General features: G+C 40.1%; 1 protein-coding gene across 1 annotated transcript in view; it reads right to left on the reverse strand.

The window, feature by feature from the left end:
* Positions 1–23,570, reverse strand: part of PEX6 (peroxisomal biogenesis factor 6) — a 203,806-nt gene that overhangs the window by 115,380 nt on the left and 64,856 nt on the right. The window contains exons 4-6 of the mRNA XM_063444206.1: positions 23,296–23,402; positions 15,326–15,458; positions 12,275–12,386 (exon numbers count right to left, since the gene is read on the reverse strand). Of these exons, the coding sequence (XP_063300276.1) occupies positions 12,275–12,386; positions 15,326–15,458; positions 23,296–23,402 (352 nt within the window). The remainder of the gene's footprint in view (positions 1–12,274; positions 12,387–15,325; positions 15,459–23,295; positions 23,403–23,570) is intronic.

The following is a 23,570-nucleotide window of genomic DNA, read 5'->3' on the forward strand; positions in this document are numbered from 1 at the left end:
AAGCTTTTGCCAGTCCGGAAAATGAATAATTTCAGGAGCTAGCAATGTGCATACAGCCTTACAAAAGTCCTGCACACACCGGCACACTGATGATTTACTGACACCAAAAAGATGACCTATACTTCTGTATTCACTGTTGGTAGCCAGCTTCCACAGTGCAATGGCAACTCTTTTCCTCACAGGCAAACAGGCTCTGAAGTTGGTGGTTTGCTTCTCCATCGCTGGACCTAGCTTTGCACAAAGGTATAAAAATGTGTCCTCCGACATTCGGAAATTGTGCACCCACTGTGTGTGCGTGAATCCCGGGACGGTCACATCCCACCACTCACTGGCGCGGCGGAGAGCCCAAATGACTGGTTGGCGGCGCTGTTTTGACAAAAGGAGAAGCGTCTACAAAAAATAAATATAAAAAAAAGGACAGATGTTACCATATCACTATTAATACAACATAAAATACTTTACACGGACAGATAGCATCATGTATAAAAGCGAGCAACATAAATAACATAAGGAGTATTTATGTATAAGGTGTAATTCTTGATTTTTACATATGTGTGCAACATGTATGTTGTTAAATACACAATGTATATCCTTCCCATCTTATATTCGATTTTTTACATATTCTGTATTATTTTTATTGTTTAATACGTGTAGAACTACATGACAAATGGCATAAAGTTGCTTACCCTATAGCGCTGCTGTCTTTGTCTTTGCCACACAAAGGTGTACTTCTCCTCCCGGCTCAAGACCCAAGCCATAAGTTTTCTTCTCTTTTCTGCTGTATTTCTCTTCGCCGCTCGCAACCTTCTCTCATAAAGTGCGGCATGTACTTTGATTTCAAAGAACCAAAATCCAAATAGAGCAAAGACGAGCTGCTGGATGACCTCCATTATTGTTATTTGTAGCGTCACGTATGTTGTCGCCCAAGTGTGACGCCACACGCGTTTGGCGTAAACCACGCAAGCCTCCAGGCGTTCCAACTTGCAGTGGAAACGCTCGCTGAAATAGGCCGGACCATTCAAAACCTTCCAAAATGTACCGACCCGAACCGATCCGCTCAGTGGAAATGAGGCAAAGGAGACCTAACTGGAGCTATTTTCCTTGATTTTGCTAAGGCCTTTGACACAGTAGACCACGACATTCTACTGCACAAACTCAAAAACTCAGGTATTAGTGATCATTCGTTAAACTGGTTTCGATCGTATGTATCGGATCGCTCGCAATGTGTGTCCATTTCTGACAGCGACTCCCTCTCCCAGTCATGTGTGGTGTTCCCCAAGGTTCCATTCTCGGCCCCCTACTATTTTCATTATTTATAAATGATCTGCCTAATGTCTGCAAATCCTCAAATGTACACATGTACGCAGATGACACGGTAATCTATGCGAGCAATTCCAATCTACCGCAGCTTGAGGCTGTGCTCCAAGACCAGTTTACAGAGGTAGAAAAGTGGATCGCAAAAAACAAACTCTTCCTGAACACTGACAAAACTGTCAAAATGATCTTTGGAACAGTACCTAAATTACACAAATTACACAATTCCCACCTATCCATCAAAACAATTTCAAATGGCACACTGACCGCAGTCCACTCTTTCAAATACTTGGGTATGATGTTAGACCCCAATCTATCTTTTGGCCTGCACATAGAAAAGCTTGCATCTAAACTTTATCCAAAACTAGGTGCCCTGTACAGAAACAAACCCTGCCTAAGCCCTACAGTAAAGGAAAAGATTGTACAGCAAATGCTGATGGCAATCATTGATTATGGGGATGTAGTATATGCATCTGCATCGCAATCACACATTAATAAACTCAACACATTGTATAACTCGTTCTGACGATTTGTGCTACAATGTAATTACAGGACCCACCATTGTGACATGCTAAAAGAGCTAAACTGGCTGTCGCTGGAATCCAGACGCACCCTTCATCTTTCCAGCCTTGTGTTTAAGAGCTTTTTGGGGAAACTCCCGCCCTACCTGAACACAATGCTTTCCCTGGCTGTTCCCACTTCCTACAACCTTCGATCCAGTACCAACACTTTACTTAGTCTACCCCAATACAAAAAGAAAGCAGCCCGATCCTCCTTCTCCTACAGAGCACCGCAATTATGGAACGACCTCCCGCACAAATTAAAATCTTCCCTAAGCCTAAAGTCCTTTAAGAGATCCCTCTCTACATACCTCAAAACAGAATGCACCTGTCATGGTTGATTATATATTTCCTACCTGTTCTATGTTAAATGTTGTATATATTGTATATTAATATTGTTTTTGTATTTTATTGTACACTAACTGTAACAATGCAATGATTTGTGGACCCAGGACATACTTGAAAACAAGAGAAATCTCAATGTATCTTTCCTGGTAAAATATTTTATGAATAAATAAATAATAAATAATTAAGTAAGTGCAATGATACATAAAATAAAAATAAAAAAAATCAGAGCAAGACAAAAAAGAATAAATATTTCAAAGAGAGAAAATAAGTAAATACATCACTTCTTTTAAGAAGGAGCACAGTATGAGAGGATATGTCATAATAAATGATAAAAAATGATCTATAAAAAGAATCCCTAAAAGTCTATAAGATATCTATAAAAATCATATAATCATGCACATCTATAGCATGGGAGTGAGCACAGGACTTCTCTTTTTGGATTTGTATTCACTTTTTGTATCACACAGTTAGGTTACAATGCTGCTGCCCATCCCATGTGTTCCCTATTAATAGGGGTGTATATAAAAAATACCCCTTTCTGTCTCATTAGAGATATCTTTGCCAGAAGCTCAAGGAAGCAGGCTGAAGGGTCAGTGTTAGGACCCGCTTAGGGGGGTCTGCATTGACGTTGGCAGGGGGGCATTGGAGAAACTAAATGACCTCCATTTGTCTAAATATACCGTACATGGGGATTAAGGAGAGAGCGCAGGTACCTTTTTTTTTCCTTTGGTTTTTACTATATATTGGTGTGAGCGCAGGACTTATCTTTTTGAATTTGTATTCACATCTATAAAAGTTTTAAATATAGTTACACAGATCAAAATCTATGTTCAAGCCATTTGGAGAGAGGGTTTCCATATCAAAGATCCATTTTATCTCTGTTTACTTAATTATCTTCAAATAGTCGCCCCCTCTCCACCTCTCCACGGCTTTTTAACTCTATGGACCATCTTCCTTTTATGAATATGCTGTATGAATATAAGTGAGTGCTTCGACCCAAATCTGCTGAATCTTTGGTGAGTCTTTGGTGACTGTTTTCATGGCTCCATTCTGAGAAAATATTTTGCTGTATCATTCTCATCCAGGATTTTGACCATATGACTGCAGAAGTAGAAGCAGTTAATAGACCCAGCGATCACATGGCTACTCTCACTAAATATAAATAATCACTCAGAGGAAAGGGTGAGCTAATTTAGCAAATTCAAGGATAAACACTGAGGTAAGCCCAAACAGAATAAACAAATAGAGCAAGAAAACTGCTCTCTCCACTGAAATGTATAATTTTTAATTAAATCGTTTTTTTCTATATGGTTGACGTCATTTGTCAAGGGTTGGCATTTTTCCCACGTCTATCTTATAATAAGATAAATCAGAAAACCTTTCTAGTTACTTCATTATAGTTCTCAAATAGTAAACTGGATTTGGGAAAATTATGTCATCAGCAAATAGTGACATTTTATATTCTTCCTTACCTAAAGTAAAACCCTTGATGCTATAGTTTTCTCTTATAACTTGGACCATGCGCTCTAGTGATGGCACATACAAGAGTGGCGCTAGGGGACAGCCATATCTTGTTCCATTGTGTATCTCAAAAAAGGGCAATCTATTCCTGAATCTCAGCATTAGGTGATCCATGCAAACTCCATATGGCATCCAAAAAGGAGATTCCACATTTTTCCAGCAATTTATTTTTTCCAACTGACCCTGTAAAAGTCTTTCTCTCCGTCCAATGACAGGACCAGCATGGGATCATTCATTAAATAAGACAAAGTTTTCCTAATGTTATCTTTACTAATTAGAAAATAATAATTGTAAAAATCTGCAAATGCTTCACCTATTTTGTTAACAATAAAACCTGATTGAGCACCATTTATTATTTTAGAAATAACTAAAAAGAAGTAAGTCGAAGTATAGATCAGGGTGTTGCAGTGGATGTGATCTACTTGGATTTTGCCAAAGAATTTGAAAACGTTTTACACAATAGGTTAGTGTTCAAACTAAAATAAATTGATCTAGATGAATATTTTTGTTCTTGGGTAGAACTATGGCTTTTTGATAGAGCACAGAGAGCTGTCATTAATGCTACATTTTGAAGCTGGACAAAAGTGGTAAGTGGTGTCCCTCGGGGTTCTGTTCGCTTCTATTTAACATTTATAATTGATTTTGAGATAGGCATTGAATGTTATTTTTTAGTGTTTGCAGATGACCCAAAACTTTAAAGATGTAAAAATACAGGATATTGCTTTGCTGCAGAGGAATTTAGATCGGGGATTGGGTGCTTAAATGGCAAATTAAATTTAATGTAGAAAAATGGTTATGTACTTTAGTGTAAAGAATGCACAAGCAACTTAAATCCTAAATGGTGGTGAATTAGGCATAACACATGAGAAGGATTTAGGAATTGTTAAAGTCAATCAGTAAAGTATTGGCATGCATTAAAAGGGGGCATGAATTCTCAGGATGAAAATATAATGTTATCGCTTTATAAATTACCTTGAATATGCCGTGTCATTTGGTTCTAAAGAAGGATATTATAAAACTAGAAAAAGTGCAGGGGGGGCTATAAAATGAATAGAAGGAATGAAATATTTTAGTTATAAGGAAAGATTGACAATTTAAATCTATTTAGTTTAGGAAAACGGCACCTCAGAGGGGATAAGATAACATTATACAAATATATTCGGGCCAATGCAGACCATTGTGTGGAAATCTATTCATAAAAAATGGACTATATATAGGGCACGAGGTCATGCATTTAGACTGGAAGAAAGGAGATTTCGTTTGGCATCTTTTTGTATTTTTGATTTTGTTTAATGTATCCAACATTATCAAACTTAATAATGTAATGTTCCATAGAAAAAAAAATGTAAAAACTATCTGGTCTTTTGTTTATTTGCAGTTTTTGTAATGCTTTTTGAATTTCTATAATGTTAAATGGAGCATTCAAGGATACCAATTCAGTTTCTTCTAAGTTTGGTAGCTTTACATTTTATTTAAACAATTTAATATTTTGTTATTTTTCTTCCTTCAGGAAAATATTTAGTAAATTATTAACTGTGACGAGACCAACCTCGCCACTGTGCATTGGAGGAGCCTGGTTGCCTGCCTGCTGCCTTTTGACTATGCACCGGCATTTAAATACTTTATTTTCCTATGCAGAAAGGTCTATTCATGTATTTCTGCCCTGGCGTTCGGTAGATTCTCGGATTTACTGAATGAACTCATTTAACCCAGATAGCTATGCCGTGGAGCCTATTCGTGTAATAAAAGACTTTGGCTCCATGGCAATTGAACTGTATGTGTGTGGTCTGAGAGCCATTCAGTAATAATGTGCGCTCAGACCTAAGCTATCTGGGGATATGTTGCATGTCTGTATTTTATGTAATAAATGTAACCCATCATCATCCTCATCTGGTTGTAAGTAGGCAATCTAGTATATTTTGTGGCACTAATCTCTAATTTACCTCACATTAAAGAAACACTATAGTCCCCAGAACCACTGCAGCTGAATGTAGTGGTCCTGGTGTCTATAGCCTGTCCCTGCAGGCCTTTTAATGTAAACACGGCGGCACTGTAGCACTGGCGTTAGTTAACATGGCAGATCATATGGGTGGGGCATTGTGATGTCACATGGGGAGGGGGGTGGGGTGCAAACTTTACTTTGGCCTAGGGGGGCAAAAATCCTTGCACCGGCCCTGCTTGTGTATTTTATTTATTTTGTGTATTTTATTGTCTTTTTACTGCCATGTGCTTAATGGAGTTTTGCCTCTGTCCTTGGAGATAATTGGATTACTTCCCAATTATCTCCAGGATAGAAGACTCTGTGGAACTGGTTTTGGGCAGAAAAGCCATGCTTCATTTGGTCACAAAGGACTACAATCTATCTTTTGAACCACTGGACCAATTTGTATGATTTTGACGTATGTTTGTATTTGGAGTATGCTGATTCTGAAAATGTTTTATGTGAATGTAATGCATATTTTTAAGGTAATTGTATCACAGGCAGAGGGAAGGATTTTGTGTGGGAGTGTCTGAGTGTATTGTACGTGTTTTCCAAAACCCTGTGGGTGGTACTAATGTATATAAGAACAATAAACCCACAGCTCTGTCTGTTCCTGCTTGACCCCCAAAACGGAGCCTTGTCTCGTTCTTGGGGGGGGATTTATTGTATGCTGTTCCAGTTTGACTGCTAGGAGTGTAAACCTATTCGTATGGTTTTTCCTATTCGGCTGTTTACAGCATTCATATGGTTCCGGTTCAGCTGTTTACGGCATTCAGATGCTTCTCCGGTTCGGTGTATTGGTGTCTACAGTAGCTGTGCCTGTGTCTCTGGAAGGGGAATATCTACTAAACGGCGGTTTAACCCCTTTATGCCCGGGGGTGCCGTTCTGTAGTTGGTAATAAAAATCTGTAAATGCTTCACCTATCTTTTTTGGTTCTAATATTTTCCATTTATATTCTATTTTATTAATACAAATTTTATATTTAGCAATGAGTTAGCGCACAATCTTTTAGGAAGCTCTCCAATTAGAGAGTACAAAATAAGAAATTATAATTATAACTTATTCACCATCTCGATGCAATTTACACAGAACATGTATTCAGACAGAAAGAATGCTTTTTCATTATATATAAACTACTTTCAGCACAGAGAGTCCCAAAAATGAGCAGTCCAAATCTCAAACCATAACCACTTTTTTCTTTTCCAGCACTCCAAGGGTTAAACTTTTATCTGGGAAAATACAAAGCTTAAATAGTGTGATTACGTTAGCTGAAGAGCTTCCACCAGGAAGGGGTTAACCAATTTATCAAAGAGATCTCCCCTCCGTCCGAGGGAATCTCTGCTACGTCATTACACATGTAGCTTGCATTCACCAATTAGGAATTGCCACGTTTGACCAATAGAAAGACGTCTCCTCACATTTAAACCAGATGCAGTGTACCGACCGGTTCCCCTCTGACGAGCCAGGTCTGGCGAAAAGCGCACCTTAGCGGCCTATAGTGTGCTACTCTTATGATTTAGTGAGTCGAGCACATGGACTTGCGACCGCGCTATTGTGTTTAACTATTTATTTTTTCTTATTAGTATTTAGTATCCAGCAGCCAGTGGGACTAGAGATAGGTGCCCTCAAAGGTACAGGGGGATTATAGCCCAGGCATTTGCTTAGAGTCAGTTTGTCTTTATCAACTTTGCCTCACAGATGCAGTTTACATCGAGAGACCGATTTCTATAACCAAACATTAATAATTACTGTTAGACCTCCTCGTGAGGAATATATCAGGTCCGTTCAGTTACCTAGGTTCAGACTTATATATATCTTGAAACTGCAGTACGGACTGACAATCATTGTTAGACTTTATTTCCATCTTACCGCTTCTGTTATATTGTTGCAGAATGTGAGTGACTGTAGATGGCTATTATATCCTCCTAATATCCGTCACAGGCTTGATCTTCTAGAGATTCACTATCTTTTTTTAACTTTAGTGGTTACTAGGACATACCAGCCGGCATTTACTTTAAACGTTATACTCTACAGTATCTTAGTGCCTGAGAGGCAGGTTTTATTATTTGGGTGTTAGCAGGCTTATTATTAACAAGCCTGTATTCCTTTACGATACCTACTCGAGCTGTTTGCATTTACTTTGTATATAGTGACAGTTTCTGTAAAGTGCCTCCAGGACGAATAGCGACCCTTTCATACCAAGTAATTAGAACGTTTATTAGGTTCCCCAGACTGTGAATATTCTAGCTGGCATTGACTTGCTAAGCTATATTCCACACATATTAAGCTGCCGGTGGATTGTCTATCAGTCTCGCGGAGACTGATATTCAATCCAACAGTTTACCGACACTTGCAGTATCTTAGCACCTTGAGCGGCACTTTTAGTGCACGGCAGATTATATCATTTGGGCGATAGCATGCTGCTATTAACAAGGATTTTCTAGCCTGTACTCCTCCATCACACATACCCGAGCTGTTTGCATTTACTTTGTATATAGTGACAGTTTCTGTAAAGTGCCTCCAGGACCAATAGCGACCCTTTCACACCAAGTAATTAGAACGTTTATAAGGTTCCCCAGACTTAGGGCATTTACCATTAGTAGAGATATTCGTGGATGATAACCTGGCTGGCATTTGATACTATTATACATTAGCAGATTCCATACCTTCGTGCCATTTGACTATTTGACAGCGTCACTGTACTATCTGTTTTTATACCAGTAGGTTACTCTTATTAGGGTAACAGTTTTTAGTACCTATTTCAGGTTCACTTTTTGTACATTAGCACGTTTGTTTTTTTCTGTATCACTATTATTTATAATAAAATTTATTTATTTTTCTTCAGCTTTACCAGTCAAGTGCTTTGTCTTACAGTTATTTTTTTTTGTAGACCTAGACACTCATTCTTGAATTTAGAGTTTACTATCTACACTAGTTACACTACCTATGCTCCTTTACGCTTTAAATAGAATCTTTGTTTCAACATCAATACATTTCTGTTAATTTTATATATATTTTTTTTTATCTCGTACACCACTTGTTTTTTTCAATGTGACAGTTTTATGGGTCCAACTTATTTAGTTTTTCTATTTTATCAAGTTCTATATATAGTTGTTATATAATTCTAATCCTCTCTTGCGTTTCTCTATGGAGCCAATTTTAGTGAATTATTCTCTAATAATTGCTCTAAAGGCCCACTGCAGCGGACTCCGGGTAACCCGGCTACTTACCTCTGCCATTTTACCTCTCAGACTGGAACTTTGTGTGATTATAACTCTTATTCCCCCAGTAACTAGACGAGACATAGTTCTGAGAGTCTTCTGGTTTATTCAGGCCAAACATGCCCAATTTATACACAGACCCCAGCATGGGGTCTCCATACAAAAATATTACAAGTCATTCCCTGGCATCCCTGTGATAATTGAGATAAGCAGCTGTAACTAAATTATCTCTTAGTTACAGGGAAACATACAAAACATACTCATAGCTCCCCCAAATTCCCCTGAATATTTACAGGACCCCACAGGTCTTATATCTCCGATTAGTGGAAGAGAATCGCTACCGGGGTAAAGTTCTGACTGGCTGGCCACGAGGTTGAAGCCCAAAACAGTTCCATAGAAAATGGGGCAACAGCTGATCCAGGTTTGGGAGTTCCTGTACAAATTCTGTAGAAGGCTTCCTTTTGCTTTCAGAGAGAAAATGCTCCTTCTAGTTGATGGCATCTTTCTCCCAAAGAGCGCTCTCCTAGCTGGTCTGGGCTTGGAGCAAGTAGCAGTAGAGTTTCCCCGATGTTTGTGAGGTCGTATATATATCCGAAAAGGGTTCCAGGTGCTCAACGAACAGGTCCCCATACCTGTGTTCAGGAGACAAAATGGCCGCCATTCCTTCAACTACGTGAGTTCGGTTATGCGAAATGCCCACCCAGGGGAAGCACTAATTTAATGGTTCCCTTGCTTTTAACACGTAATAGGGTGGTCCCTGTTCGGAAACTGAGCCAGGTAGATTCGGGTAGAATAACTCCCGAACGTGGTAAAGTTTCTGCTAGTCTAAAATACGGTACGTTCCACCACACACCCCAAACTGTTTTTTTGCAAGTTAGAATTTATATGGTCCTCGATATAATTATTTTATATAGTATTTTATCTTTAATTTCCTTATTCTTCAACAAAAACTCATTAAGTCTCCAGTGTCTTCTCAAACTCCCCGAATACTAAGAATTTTCCTTCTTGCTCTATTTTCCATGGTAGCAAATCTTTCTTGCACTGCCATAGATTTTTTTTATTAAATTCTTTATTTATATCCTGTTTCACTACATCAAATCTGAGGGATTCAACTTTGTATTTTCTTGTAGTTTTTTTATTTAATGGTGTAATTTCTCTTTTTAATTCCTCCAGGTTTTTTTGGTAATCTCCCCTTATTGTGTCTTGATGCTCCTTTAGTATTTTAATAAAGGAATTCTCTTGTTATCATTTCTTGTTACATTATTATATTTTGTTGAGAATCTTGATTTATGCTTTTTAAGTAATTTGTGGAATCTATTTCCTCATTTCTTTGATCTAGTAGTGATATTCTTTTTGGCTTATTTTTCTGCGATCCTTCTGGCAAGGTATAATATTGAAGCAAAGACTTATTTTGCTTTGTCTTTTTGGGATTTTTATGTCCACCGTTTTTCTTCTTGACATTTTTATTTAATCTCTGCATATATCCCGCACAGCAGGCACCCACCAGCGTGGTCCCAAATGGAGTCGCTAGTCAGAGCACCACCAATTCAAATCCAAGGTGATTGTTCCACTTTTTCTTTTTACTTTATTTTGTGAAAGACAGTCAATCATGAGTTTTTTGTTTTTTCCCTTTTAGGTATTATATGTTCTCTCTACATTGTCAGCTATTCAAATCGAGTTATGGCTCCTGTGAATAATACTGTGACATAATAATCCTTGTTAGTCTTATCTTCAGGATCAGTTTAAAGAGTTCACATCATTTGCACAGTAAGTCAAAAAAAGATTGGCAGCATTATGCACTGATACCACGTTTTAGACCACAATAAAACTTTTGGTATTTTATTTTATTTTTTTAATATACTAAATCCCCACTTTGATGTCATTTTATGAGTTATTTTTTTAACTTTGATTAGGTGTTTGAACACTCAAATAATTTAGATTTGCAGTCCCTTTGTTCACAGTTTTAGATCTCAACAATAAATTGGCAAATTGCAAATGCGGTTGCAACAAAGGGAATATCTATATTAAAAAATGTGTTTATATATTTAGCAAATCTGTTTTGTATAACTCATGCACTTTAGCTCTCAAAGTCTCAAATTGTGGCAATTTCTTAATTTGATTTATATTTGTAAACAAATTTATATATGTTCACAGTTTTAAAGTATCAGGACCTCGCTCCCACACTCACCTACCTCGCGCTCCCAAGCTGCATCTATCTAGCACTGCACGAGGACGCCGTGTCGGAGCGTGACCCCCCAGGCTGCGCAGTCGTCTCAACCACCCACGCCGACTGCTTGCAGGCAGAACTCCGTTCGTACAGACGCCCGAACACAGCAATAAAAGAAGTCTGTTTGTGAGAACACCACTTCCCGAACACAGCAATACAGAGGACAGAACTCCATTCGTATAGACATGGTTACCGAACACAGCCAGATAGGACTCTGTTGGTGAGAACACCGCTGCTTCCACATGCGACCACACAGGAGATAGAACCTCAGGAGAATCAAAGGGCAGGCGTGTGCAGAAACAAGCCTTTTAAAGGTACAGGCGGTGGAGACCAGCGTGGAACCTCAATAGACAAGACCACCCACTTTCCCTATTTAAGTCGCACAAACCCTTCACTCTTCGCTCAGTTGTACTGTGGTCCTGATTGTGGAAAGATCTTCAGTGACTATCCTGTTGTATCCTCATTTTGACCCTTGCCAGTATCATCGCTTCTGAACCTGTGTCGCCTGTAATGACCTTTGGCTTCCCCGACTACTCTCTTCTTTACATCATCTTTCTATCTGTCTTCTGCTGTGTTTCATGTGTTTTTTAATAAAGAGCCTGGTTTATATCAATACGGCCTCTTCAATTTGAAAACACCTGCAAATCTTCTTGACACAGAGGCTCTTACTGGAGATCCTCAAAGACGCAACAGCCTACTGAATGGGATCCACATGGTCAAATATAAATATAGAGTATCTCTGTTACCCACAAAATAGACTGCATTCAGGAGCTGTACCGCACAGAGCCGCTGACCAGAATAAGAAAATAGCTTAACTTAAATTAACTTAACGTTAATTGTGTGGCCGCGCTGGCAACATGCATCATGGAGGTACACTACGTACACCAGAACGGTGAACACCAAGGAAACGTATACGTCATTGTAAGCAGGCTGAGATGTTTATATAATAGAGTCATTTCAGTTCCCTGGGTTTTGCATTGTATGAAAGGATGTAAACCCAGCACTATGTCACTGAATGGATCTTCTTTAATGTTCTTAGAATGTTACAGCCAGAGTTGCGGTTTTGAAACACAGAACATTTACATTAAATGAATGGCTCACCTGGTACAAATGGAGATTTAAACGACAGCAGACAGCTTTCATAACAGTCAACTTTCCACTCCCAGATGGGCCACAGAAGAGAACTCTGCCACGTGCCGTGAGAACATCACTCCTGTAATGAAAGCAAACACAGACCACAGAAAGCAATGGTTCCAGGCTGCTCACTACAGGTGCAGACAATTCAAATCTCATATTATTCTGGATGGAAATGTTCTGGTTACAATCCTAATGGAACTGGTGCCATTATTCCCCAAATCAGGGAAAGCGAAGCATTCGAATTTATAATATTTGATGAAAAAGATCAATACTTTTAAAGTGAGGGGACGGTAAATGTTGGTTTACAAGATATAATGTGTAATTCTTCTTAACTCACATGTACATATTACATGCTTAGCAAATGTAATGCAAACCGATTGTCTGTCGTAAAGGAAAGCTTTAGACTTTAAATTTTTTTTTTTTTTTAAATGTAATCTAGTGCATTGGTACATTGTCAGCTGTGCCAGTCCGGATGTGTAACTTGCACAAATGTGCTATGTAGGAGGAAGACCATCAGTCAGCGCATCCATGCACCAGTAGTGGGGGGGGGAGGGTCATCAGTCAGCGCACCCAGTGGGGGGGGGGGGGAGGGAGGGTGAGGGCAGTCAGTCAGCGCACCCAGTGGGGGGGGGAGGGTGAGGGCAGTCAGTCAGCGCACCAATGTCCAGTAGGGGGGAAGGCAGTCTGTCAAGGCGCCCATATCCCAGTAAGTGGGTTAGTCAGCAAGCCCATGTCCCAGTAGGAGAGAGTAGGTAAGTAAGGGGACCCATATCTCAACAGAAGTGAGAAGATCAATCACTGTACCCATGTCCCAGTAGCAGGGTGATTAGTTACTAAGGTGTCTGAGAATGAAAGAAGACGTTGGATCTGTGGAAAGAGTCTATGGTCTATAAGGAAGACCACCTCTAGTGAATCTGATATTTGTAAAACGTATGAAAGGATAGAAAAGAATAAAGGGCTGATAACCAATTCTCTAGCTTGTTCACCTAATCTGAAAACAGTAAAGCCATCAAAATGATGGTTTAAGCCAAGCATGTCAAAGTTGCGGCCCACAATGTATATATTTACGGCCCACCTGCCCTGGGGCTGCTTTGTGCTGTGGCTGCGGCCAGTCGCAAGACAGGAAAGATCCCCCTTCCCTCCTGCTCGCAGTACCAGAGGAGCGTCTGGCCTGCTTGAGCACAGAAGTGCAGGGCTGGAACTGGAGGGCAGGTGGCTGATCTTAAGGTAGGAGAAGAGGGGTTTGGGGGACCTTCCTGTGTAGTGTGTTAAAGGGACACTATAGTCACCTGAGCAACTTTAGCTTAATGAAGCAGTTTTTGTGTATAGAACATGCCCCTGCAGCCTCACTGCTCAATCCTCTGCCATTTAGGAGTTAAATCCCTTTGTTTATGAACCCTAGTCACACCTCCCTGCATGTGACTTGCACAGCCTTCCATAAACACTTCCTGTAAAGAGAGCCCTATTTAGGCTTTCTTTATTGCAAGTTCTGTTTAATTAAGATTTTCTTATCCCCTGCTATGTTAATAGCTTGCTAGACCCTGCAATAGCCTCCTGTATGTGATTAAAGTTCAATTTAGAGATTGAGATACAATTATTTAAGGTAAATTGCAACTGTTTGAAAGTGAAACCAGTTTTTTTTTCATGCAGACTGTCAATCATAGTCAGGGGAGGTGTGGCTAGGGCTGCATAAACAGAAACAAAGTGATTTAACTCCTAAATGACAGTGAATTGAGCAGTGAAATTGCAGGGGAATGATCTATACACTAAAACTGCTTTATTTAGCTAAAGTAATTTAGGTGACTATAGTGTTCCTTTAAATTGGGGAGGGTGGTGGCAGTGTATTAATTCGGGGAGGCTGGGCAGTGAATTGATTTCATGGAGTAAGGGGCCAGTGTATTAAATGCGGGGAGGCAGGGAGCCAGTATATTAATTTGAGGGAGGTAGAGGGCAGTGTATTAATTTGAGGGGGGTAGAGGGCAGTGTATTAAATTGGTGAAGGTGATTAGACCAGTGTGTTAAATTAGGGAGAGGGCAGTCTATTACATTGGGGGGAGGAAGTGAGGCTGTATATTATTGTTGGGGGTGGTGTATTAAATTTGGGGAGGGGGCAGTGTGTTAGAGTGGTGGTAGGAGGGGGCAGTGTATTGTATTTGTGGGCAGTGTATTAGAGTGGGGGGGGGGCAGTGTATAATATTGGGTCTGCGTCGAGGTACTGAATTCTCCCCATGGAGATGCTGATTGGCCGCACAACTTTTTGCCGCACATCCACAATAGCCTCCCAATGCTTTCCTACGGGAAAGCATTGATTTGGCTGAGATAATCAAGTTTTATGATCTCAGCCAAAGTGAAGAACACACTCATAGGACTTCAAAATCAACAAGATAACGTCATTTGTTTTTCACACCTGTGCAACAGCATACATTCACCATTTCAGTCCCAAACTTTTCTTAATATGTCATGGTAGTTGTCTGAAACATTGGTTATATGCATATGCACTTCTCCTTAAAAGAAATTAGCTCTTTTGTTTACTTTGAAGCCCTACGAGCGTGAGGACGTCAGTTAGGCAACTGTTTTACATGTACTTTTCTAAATAAACCTAAGTTTCTATGAAAACTTTTTTTTCTATTTGGCCTGTGTTAGCGTTTGAGTTTGACATGCTTGCTTTAGGATATATGCAAAGACCACTGAAATTGACCAATCCACTTTAAAATACCAGTCTTACCCAAATTACTATATTTTCCTGGGACCTCTCCCATAGCAACTCCGCTCTGCTCAACCAGATAATCTCTGTTTATTTAGCTCAAATTTGATATGCATGGTTTAAGCTATATTTATGAATTTTGAGGATCTTCAACACCCCCTTTTCAATCACCTTTGTTGATTATCATTCCCAAATGTTTCAAATAACAATGAGGCCTCCCTTAATTTAGAAAACGATGCATCAAGTTGATGGGTTAGAAATGATTAACCCAGATGTACAGCTGTACACAGGGGTATAAATGATGTACTCACGTGTCTTGGAGGTGAGGCTGAAGAACACTACACATCTCATCCACTATGTGTGACAGACCTGCAGGTGATAAACTGCTCCAGAAAATGTGGCCATCCCGAGAGGGAAAGGAGGGGACAAAGTTGTGAGTACTTTCTACCTGTGACAAACAAGAAAAGAGTTGCTTGGCTACTGAAGAAACAAGCAGATAAACAGCTGTATATCGGGAGGGTTCCTACCTGGACAATGAGTTTATACTGTGCCAATACAAAGACACAATAATATACAAAAAGGAAAGAACAACAATGTATCTTATGTTTTGATTGGAGAAATTATGTACATTGCAAGTATATCATTAAAGGGTTACATCAACCAAACCCAGTGTTTTAATAAAGGCACTGTTTTGTTTTTCCTTGGCATTCCTGCGAAGAAGCAGGTTTTCCCTGGAGCCCATTTCTTCACATCCCGTCACTGCAGGGACAAATTGGGCATCATGGAGTACGTGCCGTGCCGCCATTGGCCATCTGTCAGCAGTATGTTACGCGTGCTGACAATAGACACCCATTATCTGCAAAGATATAATTAGCCAGTCCAAAACGCTCATTTCAAAATGGCTAATGATCTGCCTGAGATGGAGTTATACCTTTGAAAACATTGAAATGCTCTCCATGCAGACGGATGGTGCTTGGAGTAAACCTGTAAAGGTTATAAACATTTATGTTTTATTAGAGACACTGCTTAAACCTTCTTTACTACACCAACAGCAGTAAAGTAAAAAACATGTAAAAATGACATCTAACTGGATCTAACCGATCCCTACCCAAAGCTTCCATTCCTCTTTCTTTCAAAGAATCAGCCAAGTCCTTGCCACTTCCTGGTTTACATTTTCTATCCATGCGTGCTTTTCTGTAATTTTTTAAAATGACATTTCTAATAATATATTGGTTTTATTTTATTTTTTTCTATATTTTGGCTAGTAGTGCGCTTGTTATTTTACCTTATTTTCTTTTTTCAATTCGCTTTGTCCTGCTGCCCCACATTAGATTCATTCCATTCAGCATTTCCCATTTTTTACTGTACGTAATTTAAACGTGGTCTTTCTCACCTTATGTATAGGTCACTGACATTGTTTGCTTTGCTGTTGATAGTAATTTGAAATCAGCACAAGCGCTCCTTCTGAAATGCAATTTTGTTGCAAATTCCGTAAATTAAGGCATGCATGAGCTTTATCTTTGAATGTGCAGGGTTTCTTTCAAGTTATAGAACCACTTTAAGGTTACAAAGGTATATCCGTTTAAGTTTCTGTACAAGTTTCAACTTTTGCCGACGACCTTCTCTTCTATACTTCAGAGTCTATCTCGTCCTTACCACCCGTCTTTGGCCATCTTGACACTTTTCATGCCCTAGTGGGACTTAAGGTCAACTAGACTAAGTCCAGTGTGCAGTATTTGGAAAGGGGTTCTCCCTATAAGTTGCCAGGGAAAATCCCATTGATGTGGCAATCCACAGCTTAACAAAATATAGTGATCAAGATCGCGAAAAACATATTCCACCCATCCTCTCCTTACTTTACACAAAATTAGAACAATAGCATCCTTGGAATCCTTTCTGGCATTGCCAGACTCTCTACCAGCTCTTCTCCACAGTCCACAGAATATACTCCCTGACATTCTTTTAAACCACCTGATAGCCAACAATTGGACTTGGAAGTTAGCGGTTATCCTTTGCTTCCCATGGCCATTGGTCTCCCATGTTAGTACCTCCACACACATAGCAGTTGGTTACATTAAGACTACCAGCAATGCTTTCGGCTAGATCTATAAATACGTTTTTCGCATTATGGGGGATCTTATTTTCCACACTTATCTCTTCATAGAAGGAATGAAAAGACCTGATGAGTCTGGGTTGCCACAGTATCGGTCTCTATTCATATAAATAATATTGTCTCTATAATATATGGTACTAACTAAGGCTAACAGGATACGCTCCAAGCTTTAATTCAATGTGTATTGGTGGAATATTGCGAGCAAGTCCTGGAGGATTAATCTCTGTCCATATTCTTGAAATGTCAAATAAGGATTCATCACTCTTAGGGTCTGTATTTGTTTTTATAGAGTAGAAGTGCCATTCTCCTTCCCTTTGCACCGATACTGATATTATGCCTGGTGATCTATTAAACTTCAGAGACGTTGATCCGTTGGGTTTAAAAGTTATCTGGGCTTGAAGCTTTGATAATAGATCTCGTCCTAGAAGCTGAACTGGACACTCCAGCATATATAGGAACTGGTGCTTAACAAAATGACCTCCTAGAATACAAGTATGACTCCTGAGAATTGGTCTAGCAGTGCTTTTCCCAGTAGCTCCTATCATAGTTATAGTCTTCCTGAAGGAGGAGCAACTAGGTTAGTTACCACAGAGTACTCAGCACCAGTGTCAATCATGAGAGAGCTCCTCTTTCCCTCTATTGATACATCGACCATAGGCTGCACTCGGCTAAAGGGGGATGGAGCCCAGTCGGTATCAATAGTCTTCCATGACAGTGTCAGCCAGACCGACAAAATCTCTATCTTCTCTATCCCTTAATCTCTGGGTAGGTGAATAGTATCTACTTCCCTGAACACCTCCTCTGTTACTACTGTCATTCCCTCCAAGACTTTCTCTATAGACACCTCTGTAACCATCTCGTAACCTTCTCTCTTGTCTTATCTATAACTTGCTTTATATTCCCTCTGTGGGCAGTCACTTTTCCAATATCCTTCCTCTCTACAATACGCACAGTGATTCCTACTTCCTCCTTTACTCAGCCTATTCTCAACTCCTCTATTCACCCCCCTTCCCTGTCTCTCTACACTTATGATAGCTACAGCTAGCATATCTGCCTTCATCCTCATTTTACGTTCTTCCTCCTGCTTTGTTTCAATCTCCCTGTTCATATACACCTGACTTGCAATTTCCATTAACTGTGATATGGACATTCCTACAAATCCCTTTAACTTTAGCAATTTTCTTTTGATATCACCTTGGGTCTGGCTGACAAATGCTGAGTTGTTCATTCGAGAGTTCTCAGGGGCCTCTGGATTAAAAGGAGTATATAATCTATATGACTCCAGCAATCTCTCATAGAAAGCACTAGGTGACTCGTCGGCTTTCGTAAAGGAATTATAGGTCTTCCAATTAAACAGATCAGTCATGGTGAAAGGGACATAAACAAATACAGGGTCTGCCAACTGTAATTGACCATTAATATCAATGTGTGGTGGACCAGGGGTAAGCTGCAGTGGCATTTGTAAATGTCAAAGTTGGAGGGCACCGGTCATTTGTCAGGTTAGGGTGGGACTTAGATTGGAGTGGTGAGGTAGGTGGAAATGGATAAATTAATTTTACTGGTCAGTAACTCGGTTAACAAAATGTTTCGGACAGGGCTAGGAGGAGCCTGACCAGTAACCAAAAATGGTAAAAGTGTATTCCAGCGTCCTATACCATTGACCATTTCATCCAGTTGTATTTCAAAACTAATTTACTGTTACTAAAGGCACACAAGGCTCAGTAATTACAGTGTTATGTCAGTGGTTATGGTGTTTTCAGTGGTTATGGTATTATCAGTGGTTATGGTGTTTTCAGTGATTATGGTATTATCAGTGGTTGTGGTGTTTTCAGTGATTATGGTATTGTCAGTGGTTATGTTGTTTTCAGTGGTTATGGTGTTTTCGGTGATTATGGTATTGTCAGTGGTTATGGTGTTTTCAGTGGTTATGGTATTGTCAGTGGTTGTGGTATTATCAGTGGACTCAGTTACTGTTATTAAGAATTCTCCTCACAATTTTGACTGCTAATAATAAAACTGAACAATAATAAAAAAAAAAAAACACTAAAATACCCTTCCACCAAAAAGAGCCTCAGGGTACAAAGAACCAGTTGGGGGGGTAGGTAGGCACAGAAATAGGAGGGCTTAAAGCAAGGCATCTGAGAGCCATGGACAATAGAGCACAGGTGGACATACCAGCTGCACCAGTTCTTGCTAAAGAATTTAGTTGAGGGATGGTCAGATGGGTCAGATTCCATTGGGGATGGACAAACCAGTTTTGGTAACCATCTAGTAGCACAAACTAGAAACTGGTCATAGAATTCAAGCATAATAGATACAGCCACATGTACACGCTGCACTAGATTTAAATCAAGACAGATTACCACAGAGGCCATTCTCTACTACATAAGGTAGTCAGGTGATTTGGAGCCAATCTAACCCCAAAATCACACACATTATATCCCTTTTTAAAGTTTATTTGAATCCGACGCACCCATACTTAACAACGGAGCGTCGTCTCCAACAGAAGCAAAACAAACACACTTCCAACAGTCACACTCATTTCCTTGGCAACCGCACCATGTGGCACAGTTACTAGGTCAAACTCATACAACAAAACATACAGGGAATTCCCGTACACACACAGCTGTTACACCAGTCACTAAATAACTATTACTGCGCCTTTTGGCGAAACTATACAGTCACCCACGCTATAATTCCCTATATCTGAATTACCCGTCTATAACACACCCCAGTAACATCGTCTTTACAAACAGTAGTTATAGTACGGTTAGCATTGGTTAGAGTACAATTTAAAGTCACAGTTCAATTAGTAGTGGTTATGGTGTTAAACATACAACATAGACGACAGTTATTAGTAGTTATTTACAGTATCAGTAATTATAATACATGGTTATGGTACCGTGCGCTATGATACAGTTACACACTATTCACACTCTCGCTAGACGGCAGAGCTCACGCTATCTAGCAAGATATACACGCTACTACAACAATCTTTAACACATTTACAATTCCCAACTAATCTATTGGCCAGTACCTCGATGGACTACCTAAAACTATTTACATCCGTTTTGGTTAGCCACGCTGCCCAAGCACCACATATAGCGAACTAGAGGGCGGAATTTACAACAGCACCCTCTTAGTCTATGTACTCTATCAAAAATCTAGTGGGTTCCAAATTTACACGCCTTCCCACTTAGCCAAGATAGGTTGAGATCTAGCGGACGAATTTACACAGACGCCGCTTAGTCTCCCGGTCCCTCCGACCTAGCGAACGTAATATACACCCTAGAACGCTAGTCTAGACAAGACACCGGTGTCCGGCTTGGGCTATTTACACAGAACCCAGCCTGACTCCAAACCAAAATTAAACGGGCTGACTACAGGGCGTTTAATTACGAGCGGTGCGCCTTCGCTCCTTCCCTCCACTGGAGGGGGCAGATTCCATACACAAATAACCTCTTATGGGCCTACCGCACAATCGGTATCCAATACCCCTAGTGGGTCCACCGTCTAAAACAGTGGTCATCTTACCTCCTCGTTCCTGAACCTGGGTTCACACTCATCGACGGGGGCACCCCAGCACTAACTACGTAGAGGCCGATGATCTCCTGGACAACAGACCAGTGGCGCCGAGACGAAAGGAGGTCCACGCAGAAGTTCAGGGGTGCAGCCGTAGGGAGCGTGGGCAAAGATAGACCGTCTCACGCCTCTGCTTCTCAGCTACCGTTGAACGATGAGCTTCCCGGCCAATTGCACCAAATGATACCGGTGAAACTGATGGAAGCCAAGCACAGAGAAGTGGACACAGGTTTCTTCAGGAAGGAAGAGATTCTTTATTCGATTCACCGACCGGGGCTCAGAGGGACTAGCGTCACCACAACAAACAGTCTGAGCCCAGAACTGACTGTGTAAATGCATAATATAGACATATAGCTCCTCCTATAGTTAACTCTACCCACATATACTCTTTACCCAATCAGCTGAACAAAGCCTAACTTCCCTTACCTGTTAGACCACATGGCTCACCCAGAACAATGGAGGAGGGGAAGTGTTTTCAGTTCCTGCATTCCTGCACTTGCTCAGTACACTGTTGATTGTATCTTAGCTACGTGTAACTGACTAATTGATACACCAACATACGCATATGCCACGTGGAAATCTCGGCCTACTAAATTTAATTTCTACCGAGCTTCCACCACAATAGATATGTCCCTTTTCGGTCTCTCAGTTCTGCCGGTGACCTTCTCCTGTATGCTGCTCACGCACTTACTGTTAACTCGTGCTTGCAGGACTTCTTGCGGGCGGCTCCCTTCCTTTGGAACAGCCTGCCTACCACTATCAGACGCTCCCCCTAGTCTGCAATCATTTAAGAAGTCCCTCAAATACCATCTCTTCAGGAAAGCTTATGGCCTCGCAGAGTAACCTCTACCTCACATACCTGTCTCTTGACCTCTACTAAATGGCAGCGCTTTACTCTCTCCTCCAGTTCTGCTTCAATCCCACCTTGTTGTTTGGTTGCTGTCCCCTTAATGCCTTCCTATTGTGTTTTTATACTCCAGCTCCTCCAGACTGCAAGCTCGTTTGAGCAGGGTCCTCATCAATCTCTTGTTCCTGTAACATTTTGTAATCATCTCATTTATTGGTAAGTTTCCCCATTATAATATTGTAAAGTGCTGCTGAATAAGTTAGCACTTTATAAATGTCAAAAATAATAGTTCCATATTAAACAGTATTTCGTAAGGCAGCATTGTTTGTATATAGTTCCATATAAGACAGTATATCGTAAGGCCACATGGTTTCTATAGAGTTCCATATAAGACAGTATATCGTAAGGCAGCATTGTTTGTATATAGTTCCATATAAGACAGTATATCGTAAGGCCGCATGGTTTCTATAGAGTTCCATTTGAAACAGTATGTCATAAGGCCGCATGGTTTCTATAGAGTTCAATACAAGACAGTATATCGTAAGGCCGCATGGTTTCTATGGAGTTCCATATAAGACAGTATATCGTAAGGCCGCATGGTTTCTATAGAGTTCCATATGAGACACTATATCGTAAGGCCGCATGGTTTCTATGGAGTTCCATATAAGACAGTATATCGTAAGGCCGCATGGTTTCTATAGAGTTCCATATAAGACAGTATATCGTAAGGCCGCATGGTTTGTATAGAGTTCCATATAAGACAGTATATCGTAAGGCCGCATGGTTTCTATAGAGTTCCATTTGAAACAGTATGTCATAAGGCCGCATGGTTTCTATAGAGTTCAATACAAGACAGTATATCGTAAGGCCGCATGGTTTCTATAGAGTTCCATATAAGACCGTATATCGTAAGGCCGCATGGTTTCTATAGAGTTCCATATAAGACCGTATATCGTAAGGCCGCATGGTTTGTATAGAGTTGAGTTCCATATGAAACAGTATATCGTAAGGCCGCATGGTTTCTATAGAGTTCCATATAAGACAGTATATCGTAAGGCTGCATGGTTTCTATAGAGTTCCATTTGAAACAGTATGTCATAAGGCCGCATGGTTTCTATAGAGTTCAATACAAGACACTATATCGTAAGGCCGCATGGTTTCTATAGAGTTCAATACAAGACACTATATCGTAAGGCCGCGTGGTTTCTATAGAGTTCCATATGAGACACTATATCGTAAGGCCGCATGGTTTCTATAGAGTTCCATATGAGACACTATATCGTAAGGCCGCATGGTTTCTATAGAGTTCCATATGAGACAGTATATCGTAAGGCCGCATGGTTTCTATAGAGTTCCATATGAGACAGTATATCGTAAGGCCGCATGGTTTCTATAGAGTTCCATATGAGACCGTATGTAACTGGGGGAAATTTCTGTATAAAGTCTCTGTTCATTACATTTCCACAGTCTGGCCACAATGCTGGGTAAACCTAATGGGAGTACATCTCTATAGAATAGGGGAAAATAGGAAAAAGGTACTAAATGAGAAAAGTAGAAAGAAAGAACAAAAAAGTAAAGAATGAGAAATATGGTTTCAAACTGAAAACAGTGGGTACTATATAACACCCTTATAACACAGGACCTGACAGTATACGTACACTCTTTATCCAAGAGATAGTCCCTTGATCCATAGAAGACAGTACTTGATTAGAATGTATAGTGTTTACCCACATAATTACCTACCTGGTAGAGGCTAGTGTGTATGGTATCGGCAATAAAACCCATACATGACTCTGTGTCTGAATGAGCCACAATCTTGCGCACCTTGAAATAAAGGTCTGGACACCTGTATGGAAGAACAAGACTTACTACAAATAGAGGTTTTACGGAGGACACATTTTATTTAAAGAAATATACCAATGAATCCAGAGAGTTCTTTCAGTGACAAATTCTTAAGGTAATCAAGAACAAGAGGAATGTCATCCTCTATGTTAATGCTGAATGTAACATTCTA

Source organism: Pelobates fuscus, chromosome 2 (genome assembly GCF_036172605.1).
Source record: "Pelobates fuscus isolate aPelFus1 chromosome 2, aPelFus1.pri, whole genome shotgun sequence".
In the NCBI taxonomy this organism is placed as follows: Eukaryota; Metazoa; Chordata; class Amphibia; order Anura; family Pelobatidae; genus Pelobates; species Pelobates fuscus.